Raw genomic sequence first — 18,567 nt, 5'->3', positions numbered from 1 at the left:
AGCATGTTACAAAGCACCAGAATGCAGTCCCATAAAGGTACTTTACAAAGATTTTACATCTAAAAAAAGAGGTCACACGCCTCAAGAATATGCTGCAACATTTACTCAATGATGATTGCTGCATTTAACTCAGAAAGGTTCATTTTTTTATAGTAAAGCAGCAAAGTAGATACCAGTTTCATTCACACCAGGTGTAAATCTGTTGTTCATCTAGGTTTCCATAATCATTTAGTTGTATGACAGAGTACTACTGACAAAATTACACAGAATCATTTACCACAAGCTGTTACAACAGAATGATGCTGTGCTAGTTTAATTTCATTGCCTAATTTAAAAGAAAACACTAATTACTTGAGAACTTCCAGTGGTGGCCATTTAGTGACAAGAAACCTCTCCCCATTCTTAGACTCTGTTCTGTAAATTTAAACTAAATCAGTAATTTTCAGACTATCATTAACACCACTGATTGGGTATAGTTCAAACTTTTACCACGGTGCATACTTAAATGATCTGTCAATCCTTGGCTGCAACATTTTTATCTAGAATACTCCAGTTTTTGCTCAGGTAGTGGAAAGTGGTGTTCACCTCATGCAGTTGCAGGACTCTCAGTAAATCTTAATAAACTGTTTTATTCATGCTGCTTATATTTGTTGTCAGAGTTGACAGGTGTAACATGTGATGCTGTCAGCGTCAACCAGGGACTTTACCACAGTCACTGACAATGTGAAGTGAAAAATGATCAATTATAATGTTGCCAACTCTCACTTCCTTCTCTCTGTCACATATTATACCAATGATAAATGGCTAGATAGTCATAAATAATCCCCATTTTGGGCAGTTTATAGTACAGCACTTCCATTAATTAGAATGACAGACAAGTGAAATCATATATTAAGCCAACACAAATGAGATGGAGGTTCTGAGCGCTGCTCAGCTGCATTCTACCCATTTCCCTGGTATTTCAATAATTGGAAGAACTGTTAGGGAAACTGTTATGAGAAACATACCTCGTTAAAATTGTGTGAGTGCATTTTGGAAATGTTGATTTCTAACCCAACTAAAATGTAAAACTAGCATAGTTCTTCGGACAGCATTCTGTTCTGTTTTACCCATGGTTTGGATGATACTCGTGTTACTATATAGTGTGAACCTGAAAGTCATAAGGAATTTAAAACACAGTTCCATTTGTAAACCACATTAAACACAAACATGCTCATGACAATAATGTAATCCACAGTGATTTACTATTATTACCCTGTTACTATCATTGATTGTGACTTTAAACATGCATTCAGTGCAGTTTTCTTTAGCTTTTTAGTTAAATTGTCTAACTGAGGTTTAAGGTTCATTAAATTTAATCACTGTTGGGAGCTGAGTTTTACCCTTCACTCATTAACAATAAATTTAGCATATATTTTAGTCATCTCATTTTTTATTTTTTGTGTGTGTTTTTTATAATAGAAAATATTAGAGCACAATAAATGTAATGTAATCTGCAGATTGGGTGTTAAAATGATATTCCAACTTTGGATTAAAAGTAAATTATTCTATTATGTATTACATTAAAATATCTGGGGAGACAACTCTCAAGACGGAACATTTTTGTTTTAATTATTGTAGATTTTCCAATTACCAAATATCTCACACCATGTAATCCATTCCATTATTATAAGTATCTGTTTTTATACAGGACTGTTGCTTGTGTACCTCACAGCAATGTGTTTTCTTTTAGAAGGAGTTTCATTCCAAGGACAGCCAATCACCTGATAGGCTCATGTCATTCAACAAGGTTGAGGCTAACACATACATTACGGGGTCTCCACCTTTTTTGCAATGCTGAATAAGACTGTTAGCAGTTAATGAACCAGTTGCCGAGCTATAAGCAAAAAAAAAAAAATAAAAAAAAAATTATATATAAATTGCAAGCCGACTTATACCTTTTTGAAAAAATAATGTGTGAAATTATTTAGGCTGACAATATGGTGTGTGCTGATAAGAGACACAATTTTATAGTAGTGCTTCTCAGATAACCCATTTCTTCCTCTGCTCTGTGTTGTTGCTGGTCATCTGGAAGTCAGTTAAAGACAGTGATTTATGCCTGGGGCTTCATGCAGCATAGCCTCATTACACACAACCATTTTGAGAATCAGCAGATAATTACAGTATATATCATAGACCACATGGGGCCCAGCAAAATCAGTCCATTCCAATGGCATGTCACTTAGGACAGAGGCTTCAGGAATGGGAAACTATGTTCTAACCTCATTTTCTGTTCTTTAATTAAAATTCTTGGTGAAACTTCATGTAAATTCTTTGAATTAACATTATACATACATATCTGCATATGTGTTGCATGCATGGCCAAGTTTATCTGAAGAGAGTTTGATAGATATTCTTATATCTTTGTAAACAATCTTATTTTTGAGTCATTTAGGAAATTTGAGCTTTGTATTTTTTCTGTTCTGTACACATTTTGTTAATGCAAACAAAACAATAATTAAATAACCAATTCTAACGGAACCTTTTTTTCAATTTCCATTAAGGGAACATTAACTCGTGCCCGAACTGAACTGAACCCCGAATATCTGGACCTCCGTCCTCGAGCAGAGCTGAATCCTGAATATTGGACCCCTTGCACCCCTTTAGTGAGTACCGATGGTCCCATTTTTGGCAAACAATCATTAGCATTTCACCTAATGCAAATCATTTCATATCATAAAATCCAAACTATTTTGAAGATCATTATTACATCAGCATTCCATGTAGAAAGACAAAGACAGTTATTGGAAAAAAATATCTATTTTTTAAAGTTTTGCCTCCATCCCTGCTTTGGAACATTCTAGAGTAAGAGACATTGCAAAAGATTTTTCTATGTTTTTCTCCTTCTACAAAGCCTAAAAAGGTTTTGCATCTGAGTAACAGTGACATATTGTACTCGAAAGATCATTAAATTCAGGGCTAATGTGATGCTAATATTCATGCCATTTTTACTTGAGTAATAAGTATTTGTCTCATTACCTCCGTGCTTGGAAAACACAGTGCTTGATAGTCATCGGGGGGTTAGAGAAGGTTTGCTTGTGTCGCTTTGCACTGGTGAATCTTAATGATGTCGGTTTTTCTCTGCTACAGTTTATCAACAAGGGCTGAGAGGGGGGTTGGACTCTTACCATAATCTGCATCCGTTGCTCACCGCAATGCCAAGTTTTTTTTTTTTTTTGGAACTTTTTTTTGCATGTCGCAGGGATAATTTGTGTGAATTCCTTTACTGTCATTGTGTTTCACAGATAGTGTTAGCTTCATGCAATTCTTTCTCTTACACCATAGTTGTGAAGAATTTCACCAGTCTTGATCTTTTAATGTTGGCACACTAAAAGCACATTATAGCCTAAATCTGCAGAGAGTGTCAATATATTTTCAGCTGAACTGTAACTGTAGACTCCATATAATTTTAAGGTCTGCAAGCATCTCACAAGAAAGAAATACTAAAAAGCTGGTCACATTTGCAAAACAAGTTTGAATAAAACACTGTGGTCATTGTAAATTTTCATGCCACTTTTGTTTCTACAAAGCCAAAACATTCTGAAACAACAAAGAACTGCTTGTTTAATTTTCTCATTTAGAATTAAATGAAATGAGTGGGAGAAAATAAAACAGCAAACCATAAATTAAATTATGGGATCTTTTCTGATTAGCTAACTATTTCTTGATCACATTTACAAGATTGTTAGGTCAGTTAGAAGGTGGATAGAATAGAAATGTCCTTTATAGTTCCACCTTGAAGAACTTCAGGTGTACCAGCCTCAAGTTACTAGTAAATGGAAACATGCATGTTCAATCTAAGAAAAATAACACAAGAATTATTGGCTGTAGAGGTAAGGCAAATTTACAACATAGGAGAAAAAAATACTGCAGTTGGACTGTTCCAGATGAACAGTGCTTGATGATTGTACTGTACCTTTTTTGTCAAATATAAGCTTACTTTCTTTACTTTACACTGTAAAGACATTTGAGATTAGTTTCCAAAATACTCATTGAGAATTAGTTTGTTACTGAATAAAAGGTAGTGTCTGACAATTAACTTTTCTATCACTGGGGAAAAATGTTAAAGAATTAACACAGTTTAAACTTTTTGTACTTTATGAAAACACTGAAAACTTTTATATCTGCATTTCCTAAATATACAGCTGAGAAAACATTTGCATATATTTATTTTTCACGAAGCAGTAATGTTCACAAACATTGAACCCTCAGTTTTCTTTCCATTAAATATTTAATGCTTGTTGTGTCCCCCTGGGTCCACTATCAGCAAACAGGGAAAAGCTAACGAGGCAATGGTGTAAACACAAAGCAGTTCCATCTCACCCACATTCCCTTGATGCCACTGGGCACACCGCTGTGTCATGCAGTGATCTTTACTGTACTAGCTGGCATCAGCACAGTCAACAGGTCAGAGTTTCCTTAGCTGCTGTAAACATTTCTAAGACTTTGATAGTTTTGTCAGTCACTGAGGGCAGAAAATGTAGAGTAAAATAAGGACTAGCATTTTTTTCACATGAATTGTTTGCTACTTATCCTTATACAATACGCAAACGACAGTAAACGCACAAAGCCTTTGCATCTTAGCCGTCATCTTCTGCCAGCCATGTAATCTTGCATCCATTTTATCTAAATTAGAATAACTTTTTCTTGATATAAAAAAAATACTAACGGAACCCATAATGTTCATACAAGGAAAACATAAAGTGCAACTTATTGTAGTGCAGGTATCATACACAAATGTCTTAAGTCAAGTGACAGAGGTGCAACATATTAGAACATTTGTGATATTAATATAACATATTTTTTTAAGTAGAACTACAACTAGTGATTTAAGTAAACAGGAACAAGAATGATTTATCGTTGAGTTTGAAAAAGGAATGCTTTCACAAGTAAAAGTCCAGCATTAACAAAAATCCTTGTCACTAGAAACGAATTACACCTTCTATTATTATTTCAGTAATCCTGGTAAATCTTTCTTTCACCTCCATTACCACACAGTTTTTTTGTTTTATTAATCTGGGATGTTTTTCTCACATTTGGAACTGGTTCAGGGACCTGTAATAAGATAAATAGGACAGTGCATGCTTTGTGTCTCCCTGAAGCTTACAGCAACATTATATGGACATTAGCCTGATTTAGTGAACAGAATTTCTCACAGAATTCCTTTCAGCTGAATTCAGCAAAATATCCCGCTGGCTTTGTTATAGCATGGTAGTGTGTGTTTATTGGGCCTCACCGGACCAAAAAGCCTCTCAGCCAAACATACGCATGCGTACTCAGATAAATTCATGTCCTCTCACACAGGCCGTTTTCTTTTAGCCCATGAGGGAATGATGACTCTCATTATCGCCTCAAAGCAAGATGGCCACGCTGCCCCTATTCAGCAGCCTATTAAGTTACCAGACAGCTTTATTGTATTGGTGTTCGATAATTTTCTTTCCTCTGTCATTCCGAGTGCATCGGGGAGTTGTTGCATGGGGAGGAGTGGTTGGGAGAGGGGCAGGAGCTAACATGAAAAGGCACAGCTGGCGGAAATTATCCCATCCTATGTGTGGTGAGTCCTTGGGCTGATTGTTGAGCAGTCCTTGGCCACAGAGAGACACCTTCCTTCATTAATAGTTTATTCCAAATTACGTGGAGAAGAATAGGTTGGTTGTGCTTATTGTGAACAGCAGTCATGACACACAAGAAACTAACTGCATCCGAACCGTAGTTCTTCAGGTAAAATACAATAAGCTGGAAAAGTCACCTCATGGACTGCATATGTCTCATTGATTTATTGAATGTTTTTCAGTTTGTGATCCTCATACTCGTAGGGATCAATACACTTATTGCCATTTACTCTATATACATGATGAGTAGATAACTGGAAATTTAATTATTATTGTAAAATGAATACAAAAGAACTGACTTGCAGGTGAGGATAAAAAAGCTATAAACAAATTAATAAGAATCAAGAAGAAAAGTCTCATCTCTTCAAGGTTTATACCATTGACTTATTTATTTGCAATTTATATTGTTGGCAAGATACTAAATAGTTTAATCTTGTTTATGCCAGGGGTAATCTTTAAATATCTGTCATACCACTGTGTACAACTGTTTTTGGGATTTTAGTAGTGTACGACAAAAGGCACCTTTGGGTAAATAAGTCTTCACTATCAACTCTCTGTATTTCTGATACTGTAGCCTTCATATTGTGATGTTCAGTGTAGCTACATAAGACATGGTAAATGATCTGAATTTATATTGCACCTTTCCAGTCATACTAAAGCACTTTACACTACAGACAAATTCATGCAGTCACATTCACACAGGCATATTTGATACTAATGATAGGAGGAAGCTTGACTCAAACCTACAACTGTCCGATTGCAAGAAGATTACTCTATCACTCAGTCACAGTTGCTCCTGTTATATGCCAATCTTACAAAATTAAAGTGAATGCTACTTGAAAAGAAACAAACAACAGCAATAAAAAAGATAGTAAACTCAGCCCTCTTTGATGCTGTTACACGTTGCATATTTTATTCCGGTGATCCCAATACAAATACACTGCACAAAATAGGTACTTAATGTAACATGACTCACTGTTTCACAAAATGTGCTTCATTTTTTCCCTTTTAGACCAACATAAAATATAGTTTTAGATTAACTTGCTTACATAGTGAGCTATTTATCAGCATAGCAATTGCTTTAGCAATGGTAACAGTTAACACTTCCTGGTACAGAGTTGTTAACTGTTAATTTATGCAGAAATGTGCATATTCTCTGAACGCTTCCGGAGTCCTGAAAATGCGTAATTCGTTTTGCTGTTTGTATAAAATATACTTAAAAAACCTGAACTTTTTAACAGAGAAGAAGTTAGTTTTTAGAATAGTTATTTGAAGTACAAATGATCTTTGGTTTACACTCTGAAAACAGATGTTGAAAATGAACTAACTCTGGACACAGTTTACAAGGTTTATACAATGTCTAAATGTATTCGTTTGAAATGTACTTATTGACCGTACTGGAAAATCACATTAGCAAACTGCTATACATGCTTGGTGCTTTTAATGCTCAGAATCTTTAGACTTTTGAAATACACTCAAGTGCTAAATCCTGTTTGGCCATGAACTGATATTAGAGAGGAGAGTTTGGGAGCTTTGGAAATGGAATATCCAATAATGCTGCAGTAACACCACTTTGGAAGATGCAATTTATAAAATCACAGCAGTGAATGGGCTGTATCTCTGTGTAGCATATGTATCCAGAAAGAATTCATACAGACAAAGTTGATACTCCTTCCACTGATCCACTTTTTTTTGAAACACTTGAAAATGTAACTTTATATTTGTATTTTCATCATTGTAATTAAACAAAGGCGTAACTGTTTTCAAATATGAAACATACTTTTAATTAAGACCACACTTGTGTATTATTATTTTTTTAATAGCCTGATGAAATTCTAATCTTCTAAGAAATATTTAATATTAATTGAATATTGTGTCTTTAGTTACTACAAGCTAAAAATCCTCACAATTGACAGAAGTAGAGGCTTTAAAAATATGACTTTTTGTAATTAATCTATATGAGTTTTGTTACTTACAGAATTGAGTTACAATTCAATAATACAAGTTATTGAATAGATCTATAGATATATAGCTATAAAATGTTTGAGAAAAACATCAATACAATGGCATCAGATAGAAAGGCTTTTGCATATTTAGAGGAAAGGCAATTGTCTGATTTTCTTCTGCAAGTTTCTATTTGCAGGAAAAAAGAGGTCTGTTGTTCTGTATACAGAACAGATGGATTCTTAACAGTTTTTTAATTTGCTTTCTTGGTGTTTTCCCAACATATTTGGGTTTTGGACACATGTGCTTTACTAACTTTTTTCAGCCACATTATTAAAATCAACAGTTTAAATAAGCAGTATTGATAGTCTTCCATGCAGTTTCTTTACTTAAAAGCCCTGAATATTCATGTTGATGTTACTTTAACAGGACAGATTTTAAGATTTTTGCAGATCGAAAACTAGCCTGCCATGGCAACAGCACTCTGTGGCAGCCACAGCATCCTTCAGAAAGACAAGGTCCACATAAAATAAATAAATAAATAAATAAATAAATAAATAAATCTTTGGAACAACTCTGTGGACACAATAGAGTCCAAGGAATCTCAGAAATCTCCCGATCGCTATAAAATTGTCTTGTATTATTGTGTTTTTTAATTTTTTTTATTGTGTTGATTTCAAACTTCAATGTCTAAAAACTCTCCATGTTCTTCAAATAGTGGATTGTTGCACAAAAAGCAGCTGACGTTTTTTTTTTCTGTGATTCATGTAGAATAAAATCTGCATTCTTGACTGCAATAGTATTGGTACAGAACTGTTATTTGCAACAACAAAGAGCTTTTTTTCCATCACAGGTTTTGAAAATGCTGCGTAGCTACAGTTGCTGTTGACAAAGAAACTTTAGGGTATGATTAAACTGTAGTCCTAGGAGAGGTGCAGTGTCATTGTAAGCTTCTGAGACTATATCTCAATCAGGAACAGCAAGGAAATATGCTGTGGACTGCAGAGTGTTGTTGCGCAACACCCCCCCCCTCCTTTCTGTCTCTACTCTCTCACTCTCGTACTTCCTCTTCTGAGAGGGGAGATGTGCTACCAGCTCTCCGTCTAACGGGTACGTTGAGTTTCCTAAATCTGCTGGGATTTACCCTGTCCAGAACTGAAGTAAACTCTGTTTAAGCTGGTTTCGAGAAACGATTCGCCTGGTTATCTGACGGCCTACATCCAGGTGTCCCACCCTTCTTCCCCCTGTGAATTAGCCAGACTGAGCAGCCTACAGCCAACTAGTTTCACAGAGCACACCTGTTAACGGTCGCTCGTTCTCTATTTTGCAACTTGCATTTGTTATTGAACCAGGTAGGTTTTAGTGACTCGGGCGAGTCCCAAGGATGAGGTTTTAAATATGGGCTACCAGCAACCTAAAAACATTTTCCACCTCTTCCTCTCCAGAATCAAACATCACAGCTATTTTACAACCATCAAAGAACTTTAAGGTGACTCATTAACTGAATGTCCACAACATCTTTAGATTTTCTTTATGCTAAATATTTTATTAGTAAGGCATTTTTGCAAGGGTCAGTACAGCTTAATTCAGTAGCAGAAATAATCAAATAAGTAAAATCAATCATCTAGTCTATCTTTCCCTACTGCTGATACTGAGAACTAAAAAAGGGAACCTTTGAGAGAGACGGACGGAGTTTGGCGCCTCGAACCCCAGACCTGGCACGATGATGAAGAAGGTGTTGCAACAGGAGGAAGATGTTGATCGATGAAGGCCAGGATCTCCGCAGGTCTGATGAGCCTCCTCTCCGCATGGATGCTGAGGTCACACAGGACTTGGTGCTGGCAGGAAAAAAGGCACCAGTTCTTCTTCCTTGTCTTTGTCTTCATCTTTGTCTTTGGGGTCTGAACCCAGCCGATGAGAGAAGTGCGATTCGAAGCCACAGATTGTGGGCCAGACGGGTTGGTCTCCATGTGCAGGACAGTCTCCGGCTCCGTGGCCCCGGCTCTTCTTCAGCTGCAGAGTTCTTTGTCCATCTCGATCTTGGCTCGAAGCTGCCCGGAGGATCCAATGAACGGTTCCTCTTTTGCACCCACCTTATATAGGGTTCATCTGTCTGCTTAGACAGATGATCTCATATCCGTCACTGTCTTAAGAGACATCATGTCATGATGTCTGTGCCAATGTCTCAGGGCTGCTCAACCTCCTGTTTCCATATAAGCTGCTGATCATCTCTGCTCTCCTGTTAGTTCCCCTTTTTCCCTTCCTGTCACCTTTCACCTACCATCTACCTCCAACATATCAGTGATGTTTAATTGCAGTTTTACAACCTTTTACACCATTTCAAGTTCAATGTCAAAATCACATTTATATCACATTTATTTTCTTTAGCTTCTCTGATTTAGCATTCATTTATAATTTTATAACCATAACTTATATCACATTTATTTTCTTCAGCTTCTCTGATCTATCATTCATTTATGATTTTATAACCATAACTTATTAGTTACTCTTATTATGATCTTAATGTGAGTTATTACAGATGTTTTCTGAAAAGAAACCAAGAATAATCTATTATTCTAATTATTTGATACCAAAGTTACATTTGCTTGTTTTTCTTATAAGTGTTCTCACAAATATAAGTGTAAGTATTATTACAAGTAAATCAATATTAATATAAGTATTTTACTTTGAATCTTATCAAATTACTCAAAATGTTTAGATTTAATTTTTTAAAACTTTCATGCTTTAAAATAGTCTCAACTATTTTTATAAATCTGCAGGCTGGAAACTTCCTCTTTTTCCAGGAAACCTGCTTTTCCTGTTTAATGACTCTCTCTGACTGACTATGATTTTTTATGATTAGATAGAAAAAAGTAGAATTAAAGCAAAGTTTGCATGAGACAAAAACAACACACACAACTAGATTTATTTTATTGACACTTAAGTCTACTGTTGGGCCTTGATGTCACTTGAGTGATTCATTTTAAAGATAACTTTATTTATTATTACTGTTAAACTAACTTTATTGACACTTAAGTCTACTGTTGGGCCTTGATGTCACTTGAGTGATTCATTTTAAAGATAACTTTATTTATTATTACTGTTAAACTAACTTTATTGACACTTAAGTCTACTGTTGGGCCCTGATGTCACTTGAGTGATTAATTTTAAAGATAACTTTATTTATTATTACTGTTAAACTAAAATCTCCAGCATGGGGAAGTGGGATGAGCTCGGATTTTCTTGACAAGAGTCTAAAAAAATGATTTTAAAAAATCAGATAGCAGACAAGAGAATGGAGAAAATATTACTTCATATGAAACTGAATCAGGGCTATTTCTCCTATATGTTATCATGCTTTACTAAGTCTGTTCGCAACCTAAACATCAATACCCAATTTATAATTACAGACACTTGGGTCATAATATGCTACACTAGTTTTCAATGGTTTTTTTTCTTACTAGGTAAATCAGGCACAAAAACAGACACATTTTCTCTTTTTTATTTGTTCTTCACTTGTTTTATCCTGCATGGTTCTTGCTTTCCACACACATTCTAAGCAATCAATTAAATTTCAACTACTTGATGAAACTCATAGAGAGGTCAAGCATAATGGAAAAAGCCTTGATTAAACTGTAGTGGCTTTGTATGACACACTACTCCCTGTTCGTACCATTTGACTTTCTATGAAGGTCAGAATGCCCATTAGCTAGATCAGCCTAACACTGCTTGCCCCACCTCTCCACTCCAATTCTTCTCATCTCCCCCTCTTCTCACTTCTCCGCCCCTCTCCGTGGTCTAGAGAGAGATGCGATGGGGCTAAATTTATCTTCACAGCAACTAAAGCTAAGATGTTAAAAGAGAACCCCTGCCAGCTTGGCAACTGGCTGCTGATTGTGATCAACTTCACCTTTGCGAGGCGTCTGTCAGAATAGCATGGACCCATTTCTCCTCTACCCTTCCCTCTATCCTCGCTCCTTTTATCCCAAGCATGATCCTCCCATCCCGTGTTTTATTAACAACAGAGCTGGTGGTTTGTGATAACTGGTCACTCCTCTAGGCGTTGAAAGGCAAGGACACTCTATTATCCTACTTAGATGGATGGGTTGAAATAATGGCTGCAAGTGGTAGAGCCTGCCAAATCCTCCAGTCTTATAACTCCTTTGTCTCTGACAAGGAGGAACATTAGTAAGAAGGCCAGGTACTTGGATACAAATTTACCTCTATGAATAGGGGGGGAGCGTGGTCAGAAAAGTGCATAGTCTTTGAAAGCTTCAGGAGTCCTGAAACTGCATAATTCTTTTTTGCTGTCTGTATAAAAAAAATGCTTGAAAAACCTGAATTTCTATCAGCAGCTATTGCAAAGATCCCACACCCCTCCTGACATTGTACTTTTTCTGAGAAAGACAGAATAACATTTGTCGTATAAAGAAAGTTAACATGATGCCTTATTAATATGGTGTACAGTCGTTCAGCCAGATTGCAGGGTGACATGTCAATTACTCCCCTAATTATCAGTGACCTATAGCTCAGCACACTTCCAGATTTTAATTTATTTCACAAATATGAAGCCTCTGTGCAACTAGTTCCAGTCATGAATCCTAAATTGCATGACTGAAATCCCATCTTTCCTTCTTTGTTTATTGTAGACATTGGGGGAAACAAACTAGAACAGCTTGCTTAACACTGTTTGCAGAATGATTTGCTTAGTAGGTGGTGGAGGTATTGAAAGCCAAAACTCTATTAATTGTTCTTTTATTTAATTACCCAGTAGTAATATTGGAAAATAATGCTCCCCGTTATCCTGAATGCACAGCTGATAGCCAGAAGGCTGTTCGCATTCGCTCTACAGTGTGTGGGTTCTCTTTACAGCAGACAGCAGTTGATTTGTTCCTAGGAATCATCATGCTCTGAAAAGTAACATGAATACATAAAGTTAACATTTTTTTGCCTCTCTTGTCCATTTCTAAATAAATGTGGCAAACTTGTCAGTTAGTATGAAAATGTAGAATTTGAATTTTCTCTTTTCAGAATAATAGTCAATGTTTTCCAGTTTTACCCTTTGTTTACTACTGTATCTGAACAATTTCACAATTCATCTCAATAATTTGCAGATAATGAGATGAATTCTGAATAATTTAAGCCATATAATAAGTTTCATGTAAGGATTTCAGGTACAACCAGCAAATTTTGAATGATAGTGATGGCTTTCGTAGAAAATATTTGTTCAGCTATATACTAGGGAGAGGTGGAAAGTAACCACTAAAGAATCGTCCTACACATTTTCAAATGCATTCCATATGTTAACATGCCTGAGTACAACTTCAGTGTTCCTGAATCAGTCTTTTCACTGAGTGCAAGATTTTTTTTATTTTTTATTTTTTAGAAAAAGTGAATCTGTTATTTCTACATAGAGCTGTGAAGTTTATCTCTGCCTCAAGGACTTATTTCTACACTGCATGCTCATTTTCTAAGGTTTTTTGATTGCATTAATAGCTGCTTGGTGCAGTTCTTCTGTTACTGTTTTGTTGTGTATTAAGTTATTAAAATGTTAAGCCATTTGCTATTCCAGGCATTCTCATAAATACAACATTTTGGCTGTGGGCATAACCTGTACCTTTAGATTAATAATCCTGGAAGTAAACACCCAAATTACAGCTGCATGCTCATCACAGGATGTTTAAAAGGCATAGCCCGAACATCGAAAACTGTGAATAAGATCAAGTGCACAAGTTTTGGACTTAATGTTAAACCCTTGTCGCACTATTGCACATCTGCCTTTCCAGTGGAGTAAGACAAAATGCCAGATGGCAAAAAAATGATTTAGTGTTAGCTTCCAATGTATTTAACAATAGTATGCAGAATCTGAACCCCAAATAAGTCAACCTGTCACATACTTTTTAAAATAGTAAAAGATTCTGCCACATGTGGATGCAGAATCACTCAAATTTCATGTATACACATGTGCAATAGCACCACAGGATTAATTAATATGTTGCAATAGGGTCCCATTATACTTAACTTGCTTCTGTATCCCACATGTGTACAAACCTACTTTTTGATTAATTCAGTTCATAATTTCATGACCAGTGGTGGCACTAACTGACCATTGACATTTTACTCTCAAATGGTAAGTTGATCCTTAAATATATGATGCCATACCAAAAGTAACATGGGGGAGGTCACAGCCTTGACCTCCCCCACACACACTCTTTAGAACAGAGCATCAAAAGCAACACACACACTGTGCTGACACTGACAGGACTTGATGTTTACCAGAATCCCACCTCATTTCTTTATGTTTTGACCCATATAATGTGTTTTTCAAAACTTCAACAGACAAGGCAAAATAGGAGATGGTGTAATAGTATCTCAAAGCATGTATCGTCAAAAAATTACATGTAGGTAAAAATTATGTTTTGCCCCATTTTTAATAATTGGACATTTAAAATTAAGAACAAGAAAAAGACAATAGACCTGAAACCCCTCTATTTTCATTTTTAAAATCTTTTATTTTCTAAACTTATTCCGATTATTGTTTTAGCAATAAGTGGCTGTTCCTGACACATATAACCACATGGGTTTTTGTCAGGGTAGGTTTGATTTTACTAATTGGTACCAAAGCTGTTAACTGGAGCTGTGAAAATAAGAAAACCGTAAATTGGTACATACTCTCTTGGGAAATGTACACGTTGACCTTATTTTCCACCTTTGCACAGTTTTTTCCACCTTTAAGTATCTACTGTAGTTGCAAAACGATACCAGTTTGTCATCACACCAAAGTGCCCATTTCACAGGATATGTGCATAACATGTTACACACAATAAGGTGTTGTATGCTTCTTACACAATTTATAGTGGGGATGATTTTCCCTTTGTCTCTCTTCTTCTGTTTACCAAAAATGCAAAATGAATGCAGAAGTGATAAATGTGTTTTGTTGTTCTTTTTTTTTTTTTTAAAGAGAAAGTTTGCTTCGATTGCAGTCACATTAAAATGTGATAATATGAAACCTTCCTAGGGGGTTGTTCTAAATTTGTGAGAGCTTTCTCTTGTTTAGAATGCGGTTGCACTTTGAAGGCAGTGGGGTGCTTCTAAACCATGGCCATTTTGAATTTAAAATGTACTTCTGCTGTTTTAAGGTGCTTCTTTTTGAAGATACAATATTTGAAGGACAAGGCTAAACCTGGATATCAATTAGGTGCAACAATATTAAGTATTAATATGGATTTGTGACTCCACTACTACTTAGTGAAGTCAGAGTTGGTAGTAAACCTGGTCCAAGCTAAGTGATTTTGGTGACTTTTTAGTTCACAGTAATTAATAGCTTGTCAATGTTAAGCTGCTGTTGTGGTTTTGATAGTGATGCAAGTGAAGCTCTATATGGGGAAGTCAATGTGTCTTGCACTATGTTATATGTCTCATTGGATTTTTCATTCCTAATATTCTTCAAAGATAAAATAGTTTTAGCAGAAATATCTCACATACATTGCCACACTGCAGGAAACTCGTCTCAAATGTTTTAAATGCATATAGTGGCTGTGATCACATTATCTCTTTCAGTCATGTTGTCTCTTCTCAGTGCCCAGTCACCCTTTAAAATGCTCAAATGATTTTCTATTGCTAACCACTTTACCAGCTTTACACTCCTTGTCACTTTACAACAGCCACACACTGTGCACCCTGGGAAATACAGTGTGTAAAAATTATCATGGGAAATCCTCATCAAAAACAAATAGAGCAAGCAAAAAAAGCGAAAAGCAATGAGAGAGAAAAAAAATGCAGCAGCTACGAAAAATAACTGGAATCCAAATCGGTGAAACATCCCTGTTTTTACTGCTTCAGCAACTCTTATTATTCTTCAGTGTTTAAGTTGCTCAAAAACTGACAATTCAGCTGCACAGATTTATTTATTTATTTTGTACTGTGACTATCCAGACATGCACACAAGCACTGTAAATTTGGATTTAAGATTTTGGCATTTGATTTGGATTAAGATGATTTCTTTTTTTGTTTTAGCTTTTGATAACTTGTTTGGTTTTGGTTGTTCTTTCACTCACTTTCTATTATGCATTTTCCCCATCACTTCTCTATGAAAGAATCTTAAAGTACAAGTATAAATAAACTTTATTCCTCATTTGCTCTTTTCCTCAGTATTACAAAAGCCAGATTCACTGTTTATTGGAGAGAAACCTGTGTACTCTCCTGGTTATGCTCGATAGGTGGTTAAGTAAGTAAATTTTATATAGCAACATTCACACACAAAATCATGCAGTGCTTTACATAGTGCATATTTCTTGATTATCTCTGAATTATATTACAAAGATATAATTTTGTGAATCTTGTTTAGTTTATACGATCAGAACACTAAGGACACTCCCACTCTCAAATAAATATAGTTGCTCATTCTTCATAAGCTTGAAGCCAGAAGGTGATGTCCTGGAATTTATCAATACATTTGTCTGTTTGCTTAAAAATCATATTTGTTAGTATCCAGTTTCAGGATATTCTGACTTTGGATACAGAGGCCAAAATGCCTAGACTAAAACTCTCCTTGCTATAAGTTTGTAATGCCCCTTACAAAACATAAAATAGCTATCGCTGAAAACGGAAATTAGATTAAAACAAGACCAACAGTGAACCATAAACCTGTACTGTTTTCACCTGTACAAACATTTTTTGTATAGGTGAAAATTTACAGCAGCTTTTGATAGAAATGAATTTAGAGTTATGTAAATTGAAAAAGTGGTTGGATATTAACAAATTATCACTAAATGTAGATAAAACCAAGTTTATGTTATTTGGGAATTGTAAAAGGCAGAGCAATTTACAAATAATAACTGATAATGTGACTGTGGAGAGAGTGACTGAAATTTGGTTTTTGGGAGTATTGTTGGAAACCTCATATTAAATATGTTCAATCTAAAATAGCTAGAAATATTGCTGTTCTCTCTAATGCTAGAACATTTCTAAACTCCTCTGCCCTTCATATTCTTTACTGTTCACTTATTTTGCCATATCTAAGTTACTGTGTGGACGTTTGGGGCAACAGTTACAAAACTTCACTTCAACCATTATGCACATTACAGAAAAGAGCCATTCGAATAGTTAACAAGGTTGATTTTTATTGTCATACCAACAATTTATTTATATATTCTTATTTCCTGAAACTCCCAGATTTGGTAGAGTTTCAAACTGTACAGTTTATGTATAAAGTTAGAAACAAACTATTACTATTAAACTATTAAAATTGAAATAATATGTCCTGATGCAGTGTTTCAAAGACTGTACATTCTTTCATTGCCCTGGAACAAATACAAATTATGCAAAAAACTCTCATCAAGTTTACTTCTCCTGACAAATCAAATTAAAATTACATTTTAACTACAAACATGCAATAACTTGTGCAAATTATGAACAAGGTCAGGTTCACTTTCTTGATCATCATCACTTTGACATGTGGGGTGACTTGGTGACAAACAAGAAGAAACTTGTCCTATTGAGCCACAGCTGACTCAATCTATTAACAGTGAAAGTAAGGGTAGATTAGACACGCCCAAATGACCTGGTCCAACATGGAAAGTTAATTGCTTCTACTACAACTTGCTTCCAGACAGCAGGTTTACCAACAACCTGCAAATTCTGGCAATGGAATTCAAAAACTCTGTTTGTATTAAGTGCAAAACTTAACACTTTAAAAAAGCCTTCCTTTAATACTTCATGATGCTCATTGTTTTATTGCTTTTGTACAAATTTGGATGTTTTTTATGTTACAAAAGTGTTCAGCAGCTGCTCTTACGTGTTTTTTTCTGTTTTTATTTTAGGTTCTTTGAATACCTTTGAGAGGCACTTGTGTTTGAATGCTACTCATAACTGACTTCATTTGAGTAATTAATCAACTATAACCCTTTATCTATGGTGGAGGTCTTAGTGATCATAGCTGATTTTCTAATTCTTTTAGTAAAGCTCTTTGGTAAACAACTCTTTGGTGCTTTAAAAAAAAAAAACCTCCCTGACTTCAATATTTATTCAGGGTCGTTTCCCATCTAAAGACTCACATTAATATTTGCTTTCACACACACACAAACAAGCTCAACACGGTTAGTGATCCTTGGTTGATCAGGGGCTCCTGAGAACTGCCAAACAAAATCAGCACACAGGCTGAACAGAGTTCACTTATGAATATTAAATGAAAAGAGTAAAGAATTAAGCTTAGGTGCAGGGGTTAAATTAATAAATAAGTGTTCTCATATATATTTATAAATATTGAAATAAAAGTTGAATCTCCTGTGGTCAGCCTCTGCAGGCATAGTGGTCTTTGAAGGCATCATTAGCTGGTTTTATCAGCACATTGACCCTAAAACTCGTACCTGAGGGGCCTGACTGTAGTAGTGCAGACATGAGTGTATGAGTCTTGGATGGATGAAATAGGACTTTGAAGTGAATTTTCTATTCGTAGAATTATACATTTGGGATTTTGATTCATGCCCACTTTTGGTCCTTGAGGCTATGTGCTTGTGTGGGTGGAAAGACTTAGTGTTCACAATATTATTAATGTATTTATTTATTGAACAATTCAGTTAACATTTAGTTAGTGAGTAGAAGAATATGGCAGATGGCTCATTTGAATTAGTTCAAATGACATGGATTTAAAAAAAAAAAAGAAAATAAAAAAGAAGACACTTTCACTTTCGTGTTGGAAATTGATTTCCAGAGATGAATCCTCTCCGGAATTGTATTCATAGTATTGACATAGTCCTTAAAAAACACATCAAATATTTGATCTCGTATGCTGGCAAGAGAGGTTGTAGGGATGAGGTGTGCAGATATTATGATCCCCAAAGGGAGCATACAAACACAATTGTCTATTTTATCTTTTCTTGATTGTGCAGTAAATTGGAAGTATAAATACCAAACAATAAAGATGATAATCTCAACACAGATGAAAATCTCACAAAGTAATTTCTGCTTCATA

The 18,567-nt window shown here is 35.3% G+C and overlaps 1 protein-coding gene across 4 annotated transcripts in view; it reads left to right on the top strand.

The window, feature by feature from the left end:
• pcdh9 (protocadherin 9) overlaps positions 1-18,567 on the top strand; it is a 194,690-nt gene that overhangs the window by 60,401 nt on the left and 115,722 nt on the right. For 2 of the 4 annotated variants that reach the window (XM_028014621.1, XM_028014624.1), the window contains exon 3: positions 2,544-2,645. The exons of the other annotated variants lie outside the window; for them this stretch is intronic. In XM_028014621.1, the coding sequence (XP_027870422.1) occupies positions 2,544-2,645 (102 nt within the window). The remainder of the gene's footprint in view (positions 1-2,543; positions 2,646-18,567) is intronic. 4 annotated transcript variants of the gene reach the window in all.

Source organism: Xiphophorus couchianus, chromosome 4 (assembly GCF_001444195.1).
Source record: "Xiphophorus couchianus chromosome 4, X_couchianus-1.0, whole genome shotgun sequence".
Taxonomy (NCBI): Eukaryota; Metazoa; Chordata; class Actinopteri; order Cyprinodontiformes; family Poeciliidae; genus Xiphophorus; species Xiphophorus couchianus.
The sequence above is the reverse complement of the archived record's forward strand: the minus strand, read 5'-3'. Positions and strand labels throughout refer to the sequence as shown.